At 39.7% G+C, this 23130-nt stretch overlaps 1 protein-coding gene across 4 annotated transcripts in view; it reads left to right on the top strand.

The window, feature by feature from the left end:
- The window catches only part of SNX24 (sorting nexin 24), a 189409-nt gene that overhangs the window by 79364 nt on the left and 86915 nt on the right, over positions 1–23130 (top strand). For all 4 annotated transcript variants that reach the window (XM_058440560.1, XM_032156566.2, XM_032156567.2 and 1 more), the window contains exon 2: positions 18082–18165. In XM_058440560.1, coding sequence (XP_058296543.1) covers positions 18082–18165 — 84 coding nt within the window. The remainder of the gene's footprint in view (positions 1–18081; positions 18166–23130) is intronic.

Below are 23130 nucleotides of genomic sequence, written 5' to 3'. Positions count from 1 at the left end.
ATTTTTCACTGAATTAGAAAGCAAGACAATCCATATATTGACAACACTTCAAGTTGAAACAGATCAGGAAAACTGTTTTGGACTGTTTGTGCAAAGAGGCAAACCTGGGCCTGATGGGCAGTGGCATCTGCATTTTATGGAAGCAGAGAAACTCTAAGAGATTTCATGGAAATCGGCATATTGGGAAGAGAGAGTCCAGGTCTGATTTAGATACAAGTCATTTGAATCTTTTAAAGCCTGGAATTTCTCCTTGGTACTAGCAAAGATGTAGAATATAAAGAATTGTGTTAATGAAGTGGAAATATCTTTGAATAAAAAAGTACTAAACTCATTTAGGGGTCATATCTTGCAGTCAAAAAGAAATGTGTGCAGGAAAATTGTAGTAGCTTCTGTAGTAGTTGATGTGGTGTTTTGACTTCATGGCCAGAAAAATTAGTCATTTTAGTTTTTTTTTTGGCATTTCAGAAGGCATATTAAAAAGATCCCAATGGTGGATTAACTCAGGATTTTTTACATATTAGGAAAATAATTAAAATTAAAATATAATGATATTAATTGAAATAAACAACACTGATGCCTCTTATTCACCTGTCAGAGAGACAGCGTGTTTTTGCACAGTAAGCCCGGAGACAGGCCAGGTAGCCTGCTGATAACACTAGCTCCCCTCCCAAACCAGATGCTGGCTACACGGTTCACATGCATCAGGGCCCAACAAACTCTTCCCATACTGTGGAGGCACAGGGTTATAACAACTTTAGAAAAATGCCTTTAAAAGGGCCCAATTTATTTGTCACATCATCATGGATAGCTGAATTGTTCTAATAGTGGCCTGTTGAGCAACTTCATCCTTTCCTGAGAATAAGGGCAGGTGTTTGCGTACAATGTTTAGAGGTGGGATAGTTTATGTGTCTCTCCAAGGCAAGAGGAAATATCTAGAAAGTAGAAAATTCAGGTAGATAGTCATGTACAGACTTGATTGCCTTCTTTTTCAGGTCAAGGGAGAGAGAGGTGTGAAAAATTTGGAAAAGCCAGTCGGATGAGAAGGCATGTGAAATGAGCAGAGGGCATGTGGTCAAGCCTTTTTGAGAACTGTTGTCTGGCCAGATAAACTTGGAATTTAAATTTGTTAGAGCTCTCTGATTTCACCATCAGAAATTACACAAAGGATAGAGAAGTAGGGTAGCATAAGTAAGGTAGAGCATAGGGTTATCCTGCCTTGGGAAGTGAATTTGCTGTTTGGTAAGAGAGATACAGACTAAGACAACTAACTGAACAGAATCTGATCCTGAAAATAATTATTTTGAATGGTACAGTAAGCATGCCTGGTTCGATATGAATGAGTTAGCATTTGTTTATCCTGCACAGTATATAAAGTGTCGCACACAGTATGTGTATATGGCACCATCTCTATCTTACAGTGGAGTTGCAGAGCAATATACGTGGCAAAGCCATACACAGTTGTTATACACAAGTAGAATGCTAAGACTCTAGAAAACAATCTGGTCAACCCCCTCAAATCCCTGAATGTTATAGATGATGAACAGCCATAGAGCTGAAAAGTCATTTTCCTGTCTGTGTGGCTAATAAGAGTCAAAGAGGGATCTGGAACTCAGGTTTCTGCTTCACAGATATTTTTTCTCATTATAGAATGTTTTCACTCAAAAATTTAAAAAATGAGATATACATGTTCAATGCAGAAAAACTGAGGGGAAAACATGAAATGTGCAAATAGGAAAAATTATGCATAATCCTCTTAAACATTAACTTTTTTTCTTTTTAGTAGAGACAGTATCTCACTATGCTGCACAGGCTAGTCTCAAACTCCTAACGTCAAGTGATTTTCCTGCCTCAGCCTCCCAAAGTGCTAGGATTACAGGCATGAGCCACCATGCCCAGCCAACATTGGCATTTTTTTTCTCCCAGCATTTTTGGTAAAGAATATATATACACATACACACACACACATCACTATTATGCACATATATTTACTGAATAAAACAAAAATGGACTTTCTGTAGCCTGCTTTTTTTTTTTTAATTTTAACAAAAGCATATCTTTCCTACTCTCCGCTGTGTTTCAATTGGATGTACTATTTATCCCTGAGGGCCCAGGAGCTTGCCTCTCTGAAATGTTCTTATGTGTCCGTATTTGACACTGAGAATTTTAGTTTGTAAAAGGATAGCTTTGGCAAAGCCATGGTGAGGGATAGAGGGGTTGGTCACCTAGAGAGCAAATATTTGGAAAACAAAGGCACTAATCGTGGTTGGAGGTGTTAGTTCCTTATCTTGTGAACCATTTTTAGAAGCCCAGAAAAGTCTTATTCAAAAAGTTTCTTTTAAGTCTATGTGTCCTGACTTGTGGAAAAATGCTTGGCAGAAGTTCCACAGCTGTACTGTCTCTGTAAAGAAACACTATGGAGAGAAAGAAAAAAAATTCACATCCAGCTGATGTAGGGATTTAGTTTTGAAAGTCTAATACATGAAACCTAGATGTAAGGCTTGAAAAAAAGATTTATTCTTCCTACATCGGTAGCAGTGTGAGAGTTTTCAGATGTTGGATGCTTTAGATTTAGTTCAGACTCTTGGGAATGGCATGAATTAGAGCTTTGCGTTTTCAGTTTTTCTATAGAGACCACATATGTCATATTATAAGGGAAAGCAACCCATGGTAACAAAAAAAAAAGCTTGCAAAATGATTGTATTTTTGCAAGTCAACACCTTTTCTCGAATCCATTGTTCTTTCTTTAAAGCAGTCAAACAAATTACGTGATTATGATATATCATGTAACTAGGAGAATCTCTTTGTTTGGGGTAAAAGAAATCAATACAAGAAGCTCTTGGAATGGCCTTTTTCTCTCTCTCTCTCTCTTTAGTGGCTCCTTATGTATGGCTTTAGAAATGCTGATTCTACATGAAGAATGACAGTGATTCATGCTGAGGCCCGACCTTGTTAGACTTCTAACTGCTCTCTGAAAATCTTTGACACTGATGTTGGTTATATGTATCTAGAAGAGGTAGTAGTTGGTTTAATACAGAAATATAGTTGTAAATTTTTCATCAGATAAATTTAGTATTTAAAGCTTAGTATTTAAAGTATCAGGCAGGTTTTTTTTGTTTTTGTGGGGTTTTTGTTTGTTTGTTTTTTTTTGTTTGTTTGTTTTTTTGAGACAGGGTCTCACTCTGTCCCCCAGGCTGGAGTGCAATGGTGCAATCTCAGCTCGCTGCAACTTCTGCCCCCCAGATTCAAGCAATTCTCCTGCCTCAGCCACCTGAGTAGCTGGGATTACAGGCACGTGCCATCATGCTCGGCTAATTTTTGTATTTTTAGTATAGACGGGGTTTCACCATGTTGGCCATGCTGGTCTCGAACTCCTGACATCAGGTGATCCACCCACCTCAGCCTCCCAAAGTGCTGGGGTTACAGGCATGAGCCACCTTGCCCAGCATTGGGCATTTTTTTTTTTTTTTTAAAGTAGGTTAACTTAAAATAGCAATAAAGGCTATTCCTGGGTTCCGTGGTATAACTTCATATTCTGCAGTTGCCATCTTCTCAGTGCTGCCTTCTCTGAGCAGTTTATTGAAAATTACAATTTTTCCCCCAGCAGTCCTACTTTCTTTTACTCGGCTTTATTCTCCCCCTTCCCCATGCCAGGTAATCACTTTCTAAAACCTACTTGTAAGTTTAGTTTTTATATTCATTATTTGTTTTCTGTCTCCCCTGCTGGAATGCAAATTTCATGAGGACAGAACTCTTTGTCATTTTACTTCATTGATAGACTTTAGACACCTTGAATAGGGTCTAGCACATGGTATGTGCTCAAAAATACTTGGATAAAGGAGTTATCACATTTTTACAGTGCAACTATTTTTAAACCAGGCATATCCTGAGAAAGTAAAATACCTGATCGATCGATCGATCTATCTATCTATCTATCTATCTATCTATCTATCTATCTATCATCTATCTATCTATCTATCTATCTATCTATATTTTTTTAGAAGAAGAATTAAGCCAGGCACCATAGCTCAGTACCTGTAATCCCAGCATTTTCGGAGGCTAAGGCAAGCAGATTGCTTGAAGCCAAGAGTTCTAGACCAGCCTGGGCAACAAATCAAGACCTCATCTCTACCAAAATATGAAAACTAAAAATATTAGCCAGGCACGGTGGCATGTGCCTGTAGTCCCAGCTAATTGGGAAGGTGAGGTGGGAGTATAGCTTGAGCCCAGGAGCTCAAGGCTGCCATGAGGTATGATTACACCACTGCACTGCAGCCTGGGTGACAGAGTGAGACCCCATCTCTAAAAAAAAAAAAAAATTAAAATTAAAAAAAAAAAAAGAAGAATTAAAATTCTGAGTTTTGAAAGAAGGCTGAGTATTCTGTGATCTTTTTTTTTTTTTTTTGAGACGAAGTCTCGCTCTGTCGCCCAGGCTGGAGTGCAGTGGCGCTATCTCGGCTCACTGCAAGCTCCGCTTCCCGGGTTCACGCCATTGTCTTGCCTCAGCCTCTCTGATTAGCTGGGACTACAGGCGCCCGCCACCACGCCCGGCTAATTTTTTGTATTTTTAGTAGAGACGGGGTTTCACTGTGGTCTCGATCTCCTGACCTCGTGATCCGCCCGCCTCGGCCTCCCAAAGTGCTGGGATTACAAGCGTGAGCCACCGCACCCAGCCAGTATTCTGTGATCTTTAAGAGCTTACTTTCCTCTCGTAAGTGGGGATTTTAAAACTGAATTGATGCTCTCTGACACCTGTTCATAGAACAGAAAAATTTTCATTCTTAAACAGGAACAAAGCCTTTGTCTAAGAGGAGGGCCTTTAATTGTAGTAGACTTAAGAAATGACCTGCGTTCTTTCATGGCCACAGAGGTTGTCCCTCTCCATTTCTTTTCCCATCTTTCAGAGCCCAGCTGCAGAGCTTTGAAGCTGGCAGATGCTGTTTCCAAGCAACCTTCCCTTCCTGGGGTCCAAAAAGGACCAGAAGTTCAGCCTTGAAAGAACACAGGTGAATCTGGGATCTCATCTTCCTGATGCCCATAGAAAGGAGCCCGACTCATTAGGAATGAAACAAGAAATTCACATCCACCCGAGCTTACGCTTTACACTTCTTTTGGTTGAAAAAATAGTGATTCATCCATTCATCCATCATATGTGTGTGAGAGAGACAGAAAACACTTTTAAAGTTTTTTTATCTTTTGAATTACATAGGTTTTTAATGAGAATGTGGTATTTTTAGAAATAAGCATAGCATATCGTAGTACTTCATGGTGTGTTGAAGAAATGATGGCTATTAATTGCTTTGGATTCCATTTTGATTTCTGAGAAAGCAAATAATACAGTAGTCCCTCCTTATCCTCAGGTGTTATGTTCAAAGACCCCCAGTGGACGGCTGAAACTATGGTTAGTACTAAACCATAGTACTAACCATGGTTAGTACTAAACCATAGTACTAACCATGGTTAGTACTATGCTGTGTTTTTTCCTATATATACACACCTGTGATAAAGTTTAATTTATAAGTTAGGCACAATAAGAGATTAACAAGAATAACTATTATAATAATAATAAAATAAAAAATTATAACAATATACCAATATCACTTCTCCTGTAACTTGGACCATTATTAAGTCAAATAAGAGTTCCTTGAACACACGCACTGCAGTACTGCAACAGTCAATCTGATAACTGAGCTCCTACAGCTAGTTAAGTGACTAATGGGTGGGGGTGCAGACAGCGTAAAGCTGCCAGAAAAAGGGAGGGCTCCTGTGCCAGCTGGGACCCGGCAAGACATCGTGGGACGGTGTAAGATTTCACCACTCTACTGAGTACACTGTGTAATTTAAAACCTACAAATCGTTTATTTCTGGAATTTTTCGTTTCATATTTTCAGACCATAGTTGACCATGAATAACCAAGATCACAGCTAAGGGGGGCTACTATATTCAGGAGGATAACCGAATGCATTGAGCACCAGTTATGTGCCAGGCTAGGTGCTAAGGGTTTTATATGCCTCGTCTTATTTATTTACTCCATCACGAGACCTAAGAAAGTAGGCATTATCATCTCTATTTTACATATGAGGAAACTAAGGCTCAAAGTTGATAAGCAACATCTGTAAGGAAATATAGCCAGGAAGTAGCAGATCTGGGTGTTGGATGTGTCTAAGTCCAGACTGGTGCTCTTTCTACCATATCATGTAGCTTCTCAGAATAGCACTAAGTATTGACTGGTAGTTTCTTATTGATTAAAGGCCTGGCCTTCCCTCCCACTTCTCTTCCCTCCCCCTTCTTCCCTTTCCCTTCCCTCGCCCTTCTCCCCTCTTTCCCCTTCGTCTTCCCCTCTCCTTCTCCTTCTCTCCCCCTATACTCTACCCATCCCCCTCCCTCCCCTCTCCCTTTTCCCTCCTCTTCCGTCTCCTCCTTCCCTCCCTCTTCCCTTCCCCTTTCCTCCCCCTTCTCCGTTCTTACCCCTGCCCCTCCCATCCCCCTCCCATCCCCCTCCCATCCTTCTTCCCCCTTCCTATTCCCTTCCCCTGCCCCTTCCCTCCCTCTTCTTTTTCTTTCTCCTCCTCCTTCCTCCCCCTCCCCCTTCTCCTTTCCTTCTGAGTGAACTGGCATGATCATGGCTCACTGCAGTCTCAACCCCCTGGGCTCAAGTGATGAACCCCCTGGGCTCCAGCTCCCTGGGCTCACTCAACCTCCAAAGTAGCTGGACCTCAGGCACGTGCCACCATACCCAGCTAATTTTAAAAAATTATTTGTAGAAGTGAGGTCTCCCTATATTGCCCAGCTGGTCTTGAACTCCTGGGCTCAAGTGATCCTCCTGCTTTGGCCTCCCCAACTGCTGGGATTAGAGATGTGAGCCACTGTGCCAGGCCTTGGTCTTTATTTTCATAGCTTTCGGGCCGTCATGAACAGTCTTCTTTGACTATTTACAACTGCCTTTCTATAAGAAACCCTATCTTATATTGCACAGTCTGCCTCTATTATGTCAACTTATTGGTTGTTCTAACAAAAATAACTCATTTTACCTTTCCACTATTAGATTACTGAGCTGGATTGAAGTTTATACATATTATTCCCAATTTGTTGTCCAGCTGTCAATTACCTGCTCACCTTTTCTTCTCCTCCTTCCTTATTTTTCATGGATTCAACCTGCTGTGTTGCAAGGTGATGTTTAAGGCAGTGAGGATGTTAACAGTGAACAAAACAGATGAAGTTCCTATCATTATGGAGCTTATAATTTGTTAGACAATAAACCAACCAACCAACAAGCAAACATTGTGTGTGCGTGGTGTGTGTATGTGAGTGTGTATGTGTGTGTGTGTGTGTGTGCGTACACTAGACCATGGTAAATGCACAGAAGAAAAATAAAGCCAGGTCTGGGGATAGAGAATGATGGGAGCTAGTTGCTGTTTTAGATCGGTAGATAACACCTCTCTGAAAAGGTGACCTGAAACAACAACTGAACAGAATGAGGGAGAAGTTTTCTAGGTAGAGGAAGAAGCACTCAAAAGCCTGTTATAGGTGGCAGTGAGGGAATGTGCCTATTATAGTTGCCGGTGAGGAAGCTGGTGTGGCTGGACCAGGGTGAGTGAGAGGGAGTAGGAAGTGAGGAAGGATCTGTTAGAGGATTGAAAAGGGCCACTTTGGCTGCTGTGAAATATAGATTGCTGCAGGCAGGAGTGAAGCAGGGAGACCAGCAGGGAGGTTGTAGAGTGAGAACTGAGGCCTGGGTGAAGACACAGAGGGAAGACACTTCAGATTTACACATGACACAAAGCTTGACAAAAACACTGGCTCATGTTTTGGAAGACAGAATCAATTTCCAGAAAAGTTTCAACAGCCTTGTCTAGTATTAGAGTCAAAATGAACATGATAATATTTAACAGGTCATTATAAAGCCTAACCTCAGATCTGAAAATTGCCTGTTTAAGAACTGTTGGGGAAGACTTGGGGGTTTTGTTTGATTCCAAAGGCATCATTAGCCAACAGTGAGATATGGTTTCCAAAACATTTAGGTGAATGCAGGTTGCAGATACAGAAGCTTAAGCTAGAATCATGGGAGGTCAGGGTTCCACTGGACCTTGTGCTCATCAGGCCTCATCAGGAATCCAGGCCTATGAATGGGCATTGGCAGAGGTGAGTGCAGCAGCCCACTGCATGCCTGCATTACAGGGTCAACCACCTCTAGTGATGGAGAGAGAAGTACCTTCTCTCCTGTAGAGATGTATGAACGTGGTCATTGTTACTCTCATGATCATTTTCCCTACCTATCAACAGCTTCCCCTCCACTGATAAAGAATAGTTGTAGCAATGGTTAGAAGTTAATAATGTGAATAGGTAGCATTGTTTGGATTCTTGCTAAATCCCAGATAGTGTTTTAATGATTTGCATGGATAATTACGTTTAATCCTTGCAACAAACCTGTGTGATAGGTGCCATTATAAACTCCATGTTATAGGTGAGGAAACTGAGGCTTGTACAGGTTAAACAACTTGCTCCAAATCGTAGAGTATTAGCAGAGCCCAGAAGAGAGCAATAGAAGACATAAGATTCAAATCCAGGGAGTTTGATTCAAGAACTAGAACTCCTAACCTCCGCGTTATACTGTAAATCTTATGGGTTAAATTAATGATATCAGTATTGTAATTTGTGCATATTTGAGACTAAATAGGTTTTTTGTAGGCTATTAAGCCTATCTTTTATCTTTTATACTGTTTCTGTGGGAAAATTTGTGCTGAGTTTTAAACCATCTGAAAAAGGGATTTTGGGGACACAATCCATTTATTAATTGGGGAATGCCAATATTTCCTTGAATCCTGGATTCAACATCTTAGGGAGAACATTGACAGACTGTGTTTTACTCTAGAAGGTATAGCGTAAGACCTGAAAACCATGTCATCTGAAAGACAGGTATAGGAGTTAGAAAAGTTTAATTTGGAAGAGAAAGGCATTTAAAATGAAGCAAAATCTTCTTGTTGCTGAAATGATAAAACCATACACCCTGATATGATCTAAAGGCCCTTATTTGACTTCTGTTCCTCGGTGATCAGATCTAGTCTTCATTCACACTCTAATGATGCCCAAATTTATATCTCCAGTTAAGACCAGACTTGTCAACTCAGTCCTCTGCAGCATCTCCACGTCATGTCTAATGTGCATCTCAAACTTAGCATGGCTAGTGCTGAGCTCTTACTTGCCACCACAAACTAGTTGATGTAGATGTCCGCAGCCAGTTGATGGTGGCATCACCATCCTTCCAGTTGCTCAGACCAAAAACCTCACCATTGCATTTCATTCTTCTCTCACTTTCTCCCTTGATTTTTATGTACTTTTACATAACATTTTTGTATATTTTTACATTTTTCCACATGCAGTCATCAGCTTATCCTTTCACTCACCTCTTCCCACTGCCACTCAGACCTTCCCTCTAACTATTCTCTCTCTGGATAACTCTTGGCACACAATGGTAATGCTGAAAGTTAAATTAGAATCTGTGACTATTCACTCTTCCATCTGCCTGGACCAACCTCCTCCCATCCCAGGTAGACTCAGGACTCACTCCCTCCTGTCATTCAGGTCTGTAGTGAATGAAATAATGGATCTTCAACAATGTCCACACCATAATTCCCAGAACCTCTGAATATGTTACCTTACATGCAGAAGGGACTTGGTAGAAGAGTTTAAAGTTAAGGACCTTGAGATTAGGGAGATTTTCCTGGCTTATCTGGGTAGGGCAAGTGGAATCACATGAGTCCTTATAAGTGGAAGGGGAAAGCAGAAGAGTAGGTTAGAGAAAATGACAAGGGAGGGGCGTGAGCTACTGTTGCAGGCCTTGAAGATGGAGAAAGGGGCTCGTGATTCCAGGAATGTAGGTGGCTTCTAGGAGGTGGAAACAGCCAGCAAAAAGGTGGGGGCCTCAGTCTCACAACTGCAGGGATCCCATTGCAGGAACCTGTTATCACCTAGAACCTCTGCAGTCACACACCCCTGCCAGTACCTTGATTTTAGCCCATGAGACTTGAACAGATAAAGCAGCCAAGCCCATTGGACTTCTGATCTGTAGTACTGTGAGATAAGTGATGAGTGTGGCTATAATTTTGGGTGAGGTCTTGATGGTAAAATAATACTTGAGCAGAGACCTTGTATGGTTTTCTATTCTTGCTCAAGTATTATTTTACCATCAAGACCTCACCCAAAATTATAGCCATATATTCATCCAGGCCCTTTCTGTCCTATTACCCTGGTTTATTTTTCTCTGTGACACTAATATCTGTTGATTTGTGTGATTGTCTTTGTCCCACCCTCCACCCTCGTTAAAATGTAAGTAAGATCTGCTAGGGGTTTTTGTCTGTGTTCATTGTTGTATCTCCAGTGACTAGCTCTGAACCTGGCACGTGGTAGACCATTAATACTTGCAGAGAAGATGAGTGGAGTTAGCCTTTTGCTCCCTCTCCAGCCTCCTTCAGAGGTGTCTCTTCACTGCCTGGCTGTACCACAGTCAGCTGCTTCCATCCTCTCACCTGCTGCTTCAGGGCTCTTGCACATGCTCTGCCCACAGTGCTTGTCCCTCCTCTTTGCCTGCTTTCCCTGTAGTCTGAAGCATCAGCTCTTTACGAAAAGCTTCCCAGGTCCCTGAGAGCAAATCCTGTCCTCTCTTATTAAAAAACTGTTTCCAAGGCATATTCATTTTAGGGGAAAAAGAAGCATTTTATATTGAGGATAGCTCCAGTAGCCTTTTTTTTCTTTTTTCTTTTTTTTAGAGACAATGTTGCCTTATAAATTACTAAGTCTGTGCTGCTCAGTGGGAAATATTTCAAGTGTTATGCCAAATGGATGCTCTTTTCTTATTATTCTGTAAGCTACACCAAATCATATTACATTTGGTCGGCTTTGTATTTGCACCTTTACATTGTATATAGTTTTGTTTATTTATCTTGAAAAATTTAAGTACCTTTTTTTCTTGACAGAGAGAGACAAATGCTTTGACACTATCACTGAAACCTTATAAATTATAATAGGTATTAATCATATCTTTTCTTTTTCCATGAAGGCATTCTTCTTGGAACTCTCTGGCTCTTATTCTAATTTGAACACTTTTAAGACTGCAAAGCTACATTTTAGGTTTTTTTTCTCTACTTTATTTCTAGGTTAGGTCCACAGTCTTGGCTTCTTTTGTGAATTCCTTTTTTTTTCTTTTTTTAATATTCAAAGAAGGTTCCTGAATGTATACATAGTAAACCATTTGTGCTCCTGCATGTCTGAAAATAACATTTTCCCTTGCCCTTGGTGGAAGATTTGACTAGACGTGGAATTCTGCATTAAAGCTCATGCACTATCAAACTTTGAAGACATTTGGAACCAAAATTTTGAACAGGTTTTCTATGGATTTCTTTGTTTCTCTGTGTGCCAAGCACCTTTGACCACAAATCTTTCTAGAGAGGAGAGCAACAGAGCAGCCTGTAAGAAGATGCCTCCAAGAGGCCTAGAAGCGCTTGTGTGCTTCCTGCTGGGCACTTCGTCAGCCTTTTCTTGACTAGCAGCCTCTTGCTTTTGATCTATCTTTCCACTGGCAGTTCTACACCTTCAGTAAGTTTTTCAAAAAAGATGTTTGGGTTATTTGTTTTTTGAGTTTTCCCGCAAAGTGAGATTGACTTTTTGTTGTCTTTATACATGAATAATAATTTAGATGACTATTAAATAATATTCTGATAAAACTCCGCAGGCATTGCTCTACTTTTTCTGGCAATTAGCATGTCAGAGAAAAAGTTTAGGGTGAACCTGATCTTTGTTTCTGCTTTTTGCTTCTGTATATTAGAAGTGGTTTTTGGTTATGCTTGTAATTAAAAATAAATTCTAGGGTGGGTAGGTGTGGACATCCTTGTCTTGTTTTTCCCTGGGATATAGAAACCCTTTTGATCTTTCCAGCTTAAGAAAGTTGGATTTCTTTTGTCTTTGATGTTTGCTCTTGCTCTAATTTTTTTGTTCTTTCATCAGGGATTCTTCTCATTGTAGATTGGATATTTATTCTCTTTCATCCATGACCTTCCTGATGTTCTTTTTGGTATCATGAATTTTCTTTCGAAAGCAGAATCATATCAATACACACACACATACATTTAATCATGTCCAACTCTTACACAGGTATTTTGTTGTGGCAATTATGGTAAGTTCTTACCTAATATCAATAGGTTCTTGGAAACTGCAACTTGAAGTGAAATGACATACAGCAGGTCCTTGAATCATGTCGTTTTGTTAAGAAGTTGATGAGGAAAAAAATTGATTTTGTTATATGTGCTTCAAGTCCCAGTTTCCAAAAACCTCTATCAGCAACATTAAGTGAGGGCTTACTATATTTAGAGAATTGTTTTTTGAAGTAGTGGTTGGTTTGTAGCAGTATGTCTTTTTCTTAAAAACTTTTTAAAATTTCTGAAATTTAGATATTTTTGAAATATGAGAAAAAAGCTTCTTCCCCCTACCCCAAATAGTATGATTAAATTAGTAATTTCTCTTGCTTTATCAGTGTGGTATCTTAAAATAGAGGAAACATGACTTAAGGCTCAGAGTAGGAACAAATCAAATTTTTGTGCTACTTTTTAAAAATGTAAATGTACTTAGAAAGCGAATATCATAATAATTCTTTACAATTCGATGTTTTCTTATTTTTGTACCCTCATAAAAACTGTATGTGCTGTGAATTAATACCTTGCTAAGTACCTGAGTTAATACCCTGCTGAGCACCTGACAATCGGCACACAAGAAATGGCGCTTTTAGAGATTCAACTTTTTATAGTGGAATAACAACCTTCTTTATTTTATTATCTTCAATGTTTATTTCTACTAAAGAAGGAGAATGTTGATTTCAAGACTGGCTTTAATATTTGGTGCATCTTGTTCTAATGAACTAGTATTAAATATACATATATATGCATGTATATGTATATATTTATGAAAAGTCATATTCTAAGCAGATAGTTGTCCTTCATGTATATTTCAGATTCCCAGTGTAACGATGCACTGACCTAAACTACTTGGAACCTTGGGCTTAAATCTTTATTTGTATATAGAACCCCCGTTTGTATTTGGCAAGCACTTGAATTATTTATTAGATACTTTTAATCTATTATAGAGAATACTTTTCTTTTTTTCTTTTTCTTTTTTTTTTTTTTTTTTTTGCTTTAGAAGTGATCACTTTGTAATGTATGAGCTTCTGAAAGAGAGGGACCATTCAACCTGAAATATAAGTTAAGTCCTTCCTTAGCTTAAGTTTATTTTATTTATTAGATATATTCCTGAAAATTGGGGTATAAACCCACGTTTTGAACTATTTTATCCTTGACTTCTAGTATAATTTCAGAGATGTTACCACAAAAGAAAAAAAGTTGGCTCTGACATGTAATAAAAACCACGCTTGGGGATCAGATTCTTCCCTTTAAAGTAATGGCATTTGTTTTCCTTTTCAATTTGAATTCTATTGACTTAATAATGTTTCTAGAACTGTGGCAAAAATTCAGTCAAATGAACAGAATGATTTTTGTTTTGTTATGCAAACCTGAATGGAATCCTTAATACATTTATTTAATTACATGCAGCTTCCCTTACTTTATACAGAGGGGATTTCTGGAAAACTCTAAGGAAAGATGTCTCTAGGAATAGAAAACTAAACAAGCAAGTCAGAGCCAGGCGCAGTGGCATGGGCCGCTAATCTCACCTACTCGGGAGGCTGAGATGGGAAGATCACTTGAGCCCAGGAGTTTGAGTCCAGCTTCAGCAACATAGCTAAATAAATAAATAAAATAAAAATAAACAGGTAGGTCAGGCTTATATGTAATTTTATGTGAGATAATTGGAATGGAAACTTATGCCCCCATACATACTTGTCAAAATATGCCCAATTAATTCTCATTTTAGCCAGGTGCGGTGGCTCACGCCTGTAATCCCAGCACTTGGGGAGGCCTAGGCGGGTGGATCACAAGGTCAGGAGATAGAGACCACCAGTGAATCCCCATCTCTACTAAAAATACAAAAAAATTAGCCAGGCATGGTGGCGGGCGCCTGTAATCCCAGCTGCTCGGGAGGCTGAGGCAGAAGAATGGCATGAACCCGGGGGGCGGAGCTTACAGTAAGCCAGGATTGTGCCACTGTGCTCCACCCAGGGCAACAGAGCAAGACTCTGTCTCAAAAAAAAAAATATTCTCATTTTATGCACTAGATTGGCCAAAGTAAGACTATGTTGACAAGGATGGGCCAGACACTCCTTTTCATAACAGTGTAACTTAGTAAATTCGGGGGGTGAAATCTGGCAACATTTCTGGTAATTTATCTTTTGTTAATTTTACCTTGTTGGGTTCTAGATATTTTTATAGTCCTAAAAATATTCTTGAGCTTTGTCCTGGCATGTGATTAAGTTACCGGGAAACAATTTGATCTCTTCAGACCTGGCTTTGAAGTGTTGTTAAACTGAACTAAAACAGCTTTTAATCTAGTTCATTTTCCCTGCTTCTGAGTCAAGAACCTTCAGAGTACTGTAACTAATGCCTCGTGAATTACGAAATTTTCTGCCCCAGCTTTTGGACACAGACACCATTGCCAGTTGCATGTGAGCTCTGAGCCCTCTTTACTCCTTGGGTAGTTTACCCAATCTCACGTGCCGATTGGTTTTCACCTGAATACTTGAGGGAGGCCTCCTCAGCTCCAGGCGTTCTCCCGGGGTGCAGCTCCCTATCCTCTATACTCCCAGCTCCGCTTCCTTAAACTCAGGGGACCACAGGGCTCTGCCTGGGCGGGGTCCTCTTCCCTGGGCCTGCATAGCTTCTCTCTGGGCAGCAAGCTGAGGTAATAGTAGGTCTGGCCTTGTTTGTTTCCTGTCTCTCACTTTCCTTCATTTCCCGATGTCCAATGCCTTGAGAGCCATTTTTTCTACATATTTTGTGCACTTATTTAATTTGCCCAATTTCAAGTGGGAGGGTACGTCTCCTTGCTGTTACTCTATCTTGGCCAGAAGAGACCTTGGTTTTCACCTTAAAGTGTGTGGGGTTTTTTTGTTGTTTGTTTGTTTGTTTTCCAGTAGGGGTGAAAACAGTCCTTGTCCATCCACAGCCAGTCTGAAATTCCAGAGGCAACACATTCAACCTTTTTTTCTTTTTTTTCGCGATCTCTGCTCACCACAACCTCTGCCTCCTGGGTTCAAGCGATTCCCCTGCCTCAGCCTCCCAAGTAGCTGGGATTACAGGCGTGTGCCACCACACCCAGTTAATTTTTGTATTTTTAGTAGAGACAGGATTTCATCATATTGGCCAGGCTTGTCTTGAACTCCTGACCTCAGATGATCCGCCCGCCTCAGCCCCCGTAAAGGCTGACCTCTTGTCTGTCTTGTTCAGTGCTGAATCCCAGAGCCTAGAACAACTCCTGGGCTCCCTGGCTCACAGACCCTCAGTAAATATGTGTTGAATAAATAAACAGATGAATGGTGGATTCTGTGCTGAGTGCTTTCCCAGCACCGTCCTGGAGGCCGCCACCTCACGAAATGCCTAATCACTACTAGGAGTTTGCCAGCAGAGCCAAGCAAGAAAAGAGATTTCCAGGCAGCAGGGACAACATATGTAGGAAAGTTGGAAAGACTTTACAAAAATGACGTGGCATGGTATTCAGGAAAATAGGATTTATTAAAATTTTTTTTTTTTTTTGGAAACAGAGTCTCACTCTGTTGTCCAGGCTAGAGTTCAGTGGCACGATCTTGGCTCACTACAACCTCTGCCTCCTAGGTTCAAGCGATTCTCGTGCCTCACCCTCCCAAGCAGCTGGGTCTACAGGCGCACACCACTATGCCCAGCTAATTTTTGTATTTTTAGTAGAAATGGGGTTTCACCATTTTGGCCAGGTTGGTCTCAAACTCCTGACCTCATGATCCACCTGCCTCGGCCTCCCAAAGTGCTGGGATTACAGGCGTGAGCCATCGCGCCCAGCCGGATTTATTAAATTGACTCCATTTCTTGCTTCACTTTGTCATGAAAATCCTGATGAACAACTTCCTTTCCAAGATGTTTTCCCAGAATTTAGAAGAAAAGTCTTGATAGTATTAGGAATATTGTGTGTTTTTTCAATTGTAACATTATAAAATAGAATTAAAGTTTATCATAAACTTTCCTGTGGGTGTGTGTACATCCTCCCCCACCCTTCATTGTGAATTTAGTGCTTGTGAAGAGTAACTGTGGAACTTGGTAATGGAACCATCTGGTCTGTAGAAGAGATGACGTTCCATGAAGCAGCCATTGTGTAATTTGTCTTAACCTGGCCTTCAAGGGGGGGCGCTTTGAGGGGTGAGCAAGTAGGTCGAGCCTTGCCGAGTTTTCAACCTTCTCCCTGTTTTATAGATTCTGTAGGTAATGTGCCAGTTAAGGTGGTGGTTTTGTGATAAAGCCTCAAGCAATAAGACCCAGAACATAACTTCATTTATTTCATAAAGCGCAGCAGATGGAAACTACTTTCATTGCTACATATTGTCCTGATTTCAATCTGGGACCTGATGGTAAAAAAGGGGCTCTGTAGCCTATTAACCAAGCCCCCAAGTTAAAGCTGTGCTCCTCTTGTTTGTTTTCTCGAGGTGTTTTCCTGATTCTATTTCTAGCAAGGCCTTTGAAGAAGAATAATTTTCTCTGGTGAATTAATAAACAGATTTTTTTGTCCTAAAAAAAATCTAAGAATATCTGAGAGTTTGAAGCATATGCATATGGTTTTAGAAGAAAACATTTCTACTAGTTCACCAAAGGAAAGTATTTATTCAGGGGTATTTCTTGAGAAACAAAATATAAAATATCGATTAAATTGTTAAAAATTTACCACTTAATAAAAAGAGGTTTCTTAAACTGAGTCATGCAGCAGAAGATTTTGTTTCTGATTCAAAGAAGCACAAAAATGCAAACAGATTTTATGTTTGATGACATAATTTCTGGATTTCTAAAATAGTCATACTTACATATAAGACAGAAATATAGAGCCATAGCAATCTATTTTCCTAATGAAGATGTGCGACCTTGTATCTCATATGCCAAATTTAAGTAGTTTTTATTTTTAGACTAAAAGTAAGCATGTTTTTAATACTTTTTAGTGTCATGTGATCTCTACAGTTTTGTATTTTTTTCAGAAGGGTGATTGAAATAGAAAATTAGGCTTATTAAGTAATTAAGGCTTATTAAGTATTAATTATTAAGTAATTAAACAATATTCCTTCATCTTAGTGTTTATAAACTCTCGCTTAGCAAAACAAGAGTCAAATACAAACTTTTGGAATGACAGAGCTCCTCTTTAGATCCTGCCAAGCATCCCTCCCTATCCGACCTTAACATTGTATTTTCATGAGCATTTCACAATATTTCTCGTCCCTTGTTTCCGGTCTTGACCCACTGACCCAAGAATCAAGAAAATGTCATGTTAGTGCCTACTAATTAGTGCAACCAGAGAGCCTTTTCATCTGGCCTTTCAACCTTGTGGAGCTAGGAGCACAAGCTGTCACTTGTATCATGCAGGGAAAATGAGCCTTTACTACATTTTGCCTGTTTTGCAAACAGCAGAATAAGCCCAGCTGAGACTAGAGATGAATATGCAGGTTAGAAAGAAATTAACCTAAAATGCACTGCTGTTTGCATGATTGTCTTATAGACGACACAGTACTACCTACACTGAAATGCCCATAATGGAATGCCACATGCCTGAGCTTTTTACCAGAGTATTCCTCTTGCAATACTCTGGTAAAGAGTATTGTTTCAGTGCTATCATATTCATTTGGTGAAGTCATTTTAAGCAAGAAATATTATTTTATTAAAAATAGGTAGTTTTTAAATGCATTTAAATTTCCCTTGTTTTTAGACAGGTTTTTGGAGAATGCTGCACTTTGTTAGTGAGCCTTTGGTTTGAGTGCTCATTAATCAGTGCTGTTGGGCCAGGGTCTCCTGAGCCTTCTGGGTTTTGGGGGATCAGCCACTGTAATTAAAGGGATGAAATATATCATGGTCACAAACTTACCACAGCAGACAATTGAGGGTTTTGAACTAACATAATTAATCTTTTAAATTTTTTCCTCAGGTGTTTAAGATAGAAGTGCTAATGAATGGAAGAAAACATTTTGTTGAAAAGAGATACAGCGAATTTCATGCTTTGCACAAAAAGGTAAGTTGTTTTTTGTTTTTTTCTCTTTTCTCTATGTGGCAGATGGTGTAATGTTAACACTCCTTTCTGTGGTTCTAAGAGCACTGATATTTCTTGTGTATGTGTATACATTTTCTTTTATCATGAAGTAAATTTCTTTTTGGAATAAATTATTCAGTTCCTTAAAGGTATGCTTTCTGAATAGGTAGATTTTCTGTTAAAATCGTATGCATGTAAAAATCTGAGGCTGCAAGCTGTTTGCAGTATGTTGCATTCGATGTGACGGGTTCAGAAAGAATAAGACGCAGACCCTGTTTTATCCATGAAATGCACTTAATGTTCCTGACAGACAGGGGAGAAAAAGCAAATGATTATCTTACAGGAAGAAACTTATTAAAGTCAACTTACACTTACATGTACGTGGAAAAGATCATATACATTGTACACGTGTATTCAAAGTACCTGGAAAAGATCATATACATGTACGTGTGTATTCAAAGTACATATACATGTACTTGTGTATTCAAAGACTGGGGAACACAAGTTAAAAGAGGCTCTTAGCCTTTTTTTGAATTGTAAAGGGCCACTTTACAAAACTGATGTTTCAGAACTAGGATACACTTCTTTAAAAGTCTTAGATAAACGAAACAGAAAGGCAAAAGGAAGAGCTTTGGGGAGAAATGGTTATTAAAGCATAGAAGAGTAAATGCTTCTTTATTTTCTACCTAAATTTAATTTTTTCTAGATTATAAGTTATTATTGGCATGCTGAAATTATTTTAATATCTACAAATACCTCATGAAATTGCCCAGAAAAATCCCGTTAACAGGATAAACTTACAAACGTTAACAGGGTATCAGTGAGAGATTAGTGAGACTGTTTCCTTCTCTTTTCTTTTAAAGGGGAGCTCTAAGTTATCGGCACACTTTTCTGTTAGGACGGCAAGGGATAATCCACATCTAGTTCTCTGGTTAGCACTTTGTTCAATCCAGGTTGACTTGGAAAATAAACAGTATAGGTGAACACAGATTTAGACCAGGTGTTGCCAGTGACTTTACAAAAGCACCACCCCCAGGGTGCTGCAAAGAGAAACAAACCTGGAGTCTGGGGCTCACTTCCTTCCCAGGGAAGTGTGTTTTTGTTTGTGTGTTTTGGGAGGAAACAGATCCTAGTGAGGTTTCTTCTGGGTACCTGATGAAATAAGTCCCTACTGTGGGATTAAAACCAGCACCCCCTGCCTTGCCCAGCCTCTGTTGACCAGTCTAGAGGAGGGAGCCTGTTACATGCAGGCCCCTTGCTAACCTCCCAAGTCAGCACCTAGGACTCCATCACCCTAGCACAGCCCAGCTGTACTCTCCAGATACTCAGGGACCAGCTCCACACCAGGCACAGCTGGGTGACTGCCAATTAGGCCTGCCCAGAGCACGAGGCTACCCGTGCTTCTGGAGGAGAGGCTTGTTCACTCTGTTCTCTGCTCTAATAGAGTTTATTTTCTTCTGCAGAGGAGGACCCTCTCCCCAGTGAGTATGGACAGTTCTTAGCTATTGATGCTAAAAAAAAAAATCCTAGATTTTCCAGGATTCTCTCTTCTCTCAGTTTCTGCAGTTCTATTAATAATTTTACGTATTCTTATAATTATATAATGAGGTCTACTAGCATTAATAGAATAGAAATGCACAAATCTCTCAATTTTGAATATCGTTGGCAGCCTTGTTAAAATATTTGAGACAACTTTACAGGGACATAGAGATAAAAATAGCTTTGTGGAGCAGAGTTTTAGTTGGGATACACTGTCTAATTTTATGTATTATCAAGGGGATAGCAGCTGCTAGAAGTCTCCTTTACTTGCCACCTTGTGATGTATTAGATTTGGCAAAAAGGTAACTCTAAAAGGCAATGAAATACAAATAACGATGGGATATAAAAACAAACATAAATCTGTAATTTTGACTGTAAGATTGTGTGCTAAGAAGGGTTGAAATGGGTCAAAAATTTAATCAGAGTACTCAGGCTTGACTGACTGCTTCTGCCACATCATGCAACCTTACCCTTTTATTGCAGTTTTGGTACCCTCAATTTCCATATTTGAATCTTGTGACATGCTTTGAATGTTAGAGTTTAACATAAAATATTTTTCCTTTAAATGTAGTTAAATCTGTTGTTACTTAATTCTCTTGAAATATTTAACTATATTAACCCTCCAAAAATTAGATTTATTAGCAAGCGTGTATGTTGCCTTGTTTTAATAGGTGTTTCTTAGGTTTGTTTAGGAGTTGTAGCCCCTCTTTCAATAGAATTGTCTATTTATGTGCTTTCTCATTTATCTGCTAGTGTTTCGGTTGTTTTTGCTTATTAGTTTGGGTGGCCTATTAATACAATATTAGCCATTTGCTGAAAGCATTTTTTAACAAGGGCCTTTTAATTTTGGTTATGACATTTATTGTAAATGTATGCAAGTTTTAAATTTTTATGTTTACTGATGTGTCTGTTTTTACCCTTTCAGATTCTATCTTAAAATTAGTCATTTCTTCTTGAGCTATGATGAGTATTTGATTCCATTTTCTTTTAGTTTTTCTAGATTGGTATTTTTCAAAATGTGAACTTTGAATTATCTAAGGGCAAATTTCTGGGCAACACCCTAGATGTACTGAATTAGAATCTTTGTGATGGAGCCCAATAATCTGCAGTACCCCAGATAATTAATGCCTGTTGAAGTTTGAGAATTCCTATAGTGTGATTATCACTTAGACACAACCCTTCCTAACCTACCTCCATCACACACACTGAAGTTACAAAGCTTAGAACCACACATCTCGAGGTTTTAAACCTTCAAGTGTGTTCCTACTTTTCTGTTACCTTGCATTATCTTCCGAATTCTTATAATACACACTACTTAATTTTTCATTTTCATTTTCTTTTTTTTTGAGACAGAGTCTCACTCTTTTGCCCAGGCTGGAATGAAGTGGCTCAGTCTCAGCTCACCACATCCTCCACCTCCTAGGTTCAAGCAATTCTCCTGCCTCAGCCTCCTGAGTAGCTGGGATTACAGGTGCCTGCCACCAATACCTGGCTAATTTTTGTATTATTAGTAGAGACAGTGTTTCGCCATGTTGGCCAGGCTGGTTTCGAACTCCTGACCTCAGGTGATCCACCCACCTCTGCCTCCCAAAGTGCTAGAGTTACAGGCATGAGCCACCGCCCCCAGACTAATTTTTCATTTTCTATTCCTACCATCCCAGTCCAGAGTATTACTACTTTATATCAGTATTACATTATTTCAGATCCTTATCCATTCTCTGCTGCAGACCAATTTTCCTAAAACACCATTTTTATCTTCATTCTCTTACTCAAATACACTGAAATGGGTCTCTGTTGTCCACCACATCATAGACATTGACCCTCAAGGCCAATAATCTTAAACCTTGTATGAATTTCCTATTGCTACTGTAACAAATCACCAAAAATACAGTGGCTTAAAATTTATTTATTATCATTATTTGAGACAGAGTCTCACTTTGTTACCCAGGCTGGAGTGCAATGGCACGATCTAAGCTCACTGCAACCTCCGTCTCCCAGGTTCATACGATTCTTCTTCACCAGCCTCCTGAGTAGCTAAGACTACAGGCATGTACCACCATGCTTGGCTATTTTTTTGTATTTTTAGTAGAGACAGGGTTTCACCATGTTGGCCAGGCTGGTCTTGAACTCCTGACCTCAGGTGATCTACCTGTCTTGGCCTCCCAAAGTGTTGGGATTACAGGCGTGAGCCACTACATCCAGCCTTAAAATTTATTACCTGACTGTAGCTGAGTCTTCTGTGGGTTCTAGAACAGAATCTGTTTCCTTGCCTTTTCCAACATTGCTCATCTCGTGGCCTCTTTCATCTTCAAAGCCAGCAGTCACTCCGCTTCAGCTTGTGTCCATCATAATGTCTCCTGTCATCACCTCTCCTCTGACTCGACACCTTGTGTAAACAGCCTTTCTGATTCATGCAGATAAGTACCAGATTCTATGACACCACAAACTCAATCCCCTTTTCCTTGTCCTTCCCTCTCATGATAACATTGAGCCCACACAGATAATCCAAGATAATCCCCCCTTTTCAAAATCCTTAATTTAATCACATCTGCAAAGCCCCCTTTCCCATGTAAGTGAATACATTCACAGATTCTGGTGATTGGGACTTGGACATCTTTGAGGGAACCATTATTCTGTCTACTACTAACTCCTTTACTGGCCGACTTTATTTTTCACTCCTCCTAAGAGCCCTTCAGTGACAGCTGAGCCAGTATCTCCCATTACCTCATTATATGAGGTAAAAATGGCTACCCGCCTGTCTTTGCCATTGCTGAATGTCTTTTCCTCTGTGTTCTGATCTATTCAAACCAAGACATTTCAAGTTCTCCTTTTTCCATGTTAGCTCCCTTTCTTCCCTGATCTCTTTGTTCTTAGAACTCCTGTCCATTTAGAGTAGAGATTTCTGCTTAAATTTTGGAAACATGAGATAAAACTGTTATCTCTAAATTTTATCTAATTAGAAGGTACTTTTTTAAAAGTAGGGACCATGTCCTGTCTTTCATATCTTTCACACTGTTAGAGTGTCTAGTAGAGTCTTGGGCACATATTAGGTATTAAATAAGTATTTGGCAAATGGTATATTTGGAGAACATGTATATTTATGAATTACTAGAGGATCAGTTTCTACTGTGGGAGCTTGCATTCTCTGTTAACCCCAGGTTCTGCTTGCCCTGATACCTTTGTAGCTTCTCTGCTAGTACTAGGTGGGAAGAACACCATGACCACACCAAAACAAAAACAAAACCCCATCCTAGCCTTGATATGGCCCAGGCACAGGCTCCTGTGACAGGGTGAGCCTTCAGGCTTATGAGTGCTTTCCCGTGTGCCTTGGCTACACCTGTCCACACCCCACTATGGCCAAATACTTCACTATTTTAAATGGTGGTTCCTGAAAAGAGCATTACCTCC

The sequence above is a fragment of the Hylobates moloch genome, unplaced genomic scaffold (assembly GCF_009828535.3).
Source record: "Hylobates moloch isolate HMO894 unplaced genomic scaffold, HMol_V3 SCAFFOLD_6, whole genome shotgun sequence".
Classification (NCBI taxonomy): domain Eukaryota; kingdom Metazoa; phylum Chordata; class Mammalia; order Primates; family Hylobatidae; genus Hylobates; species Hylobates moloch.
Note: the sequence above shows the minus strand (reverse complement) of the source record. Positions and strands in the feature narration are given on the sequence as shown.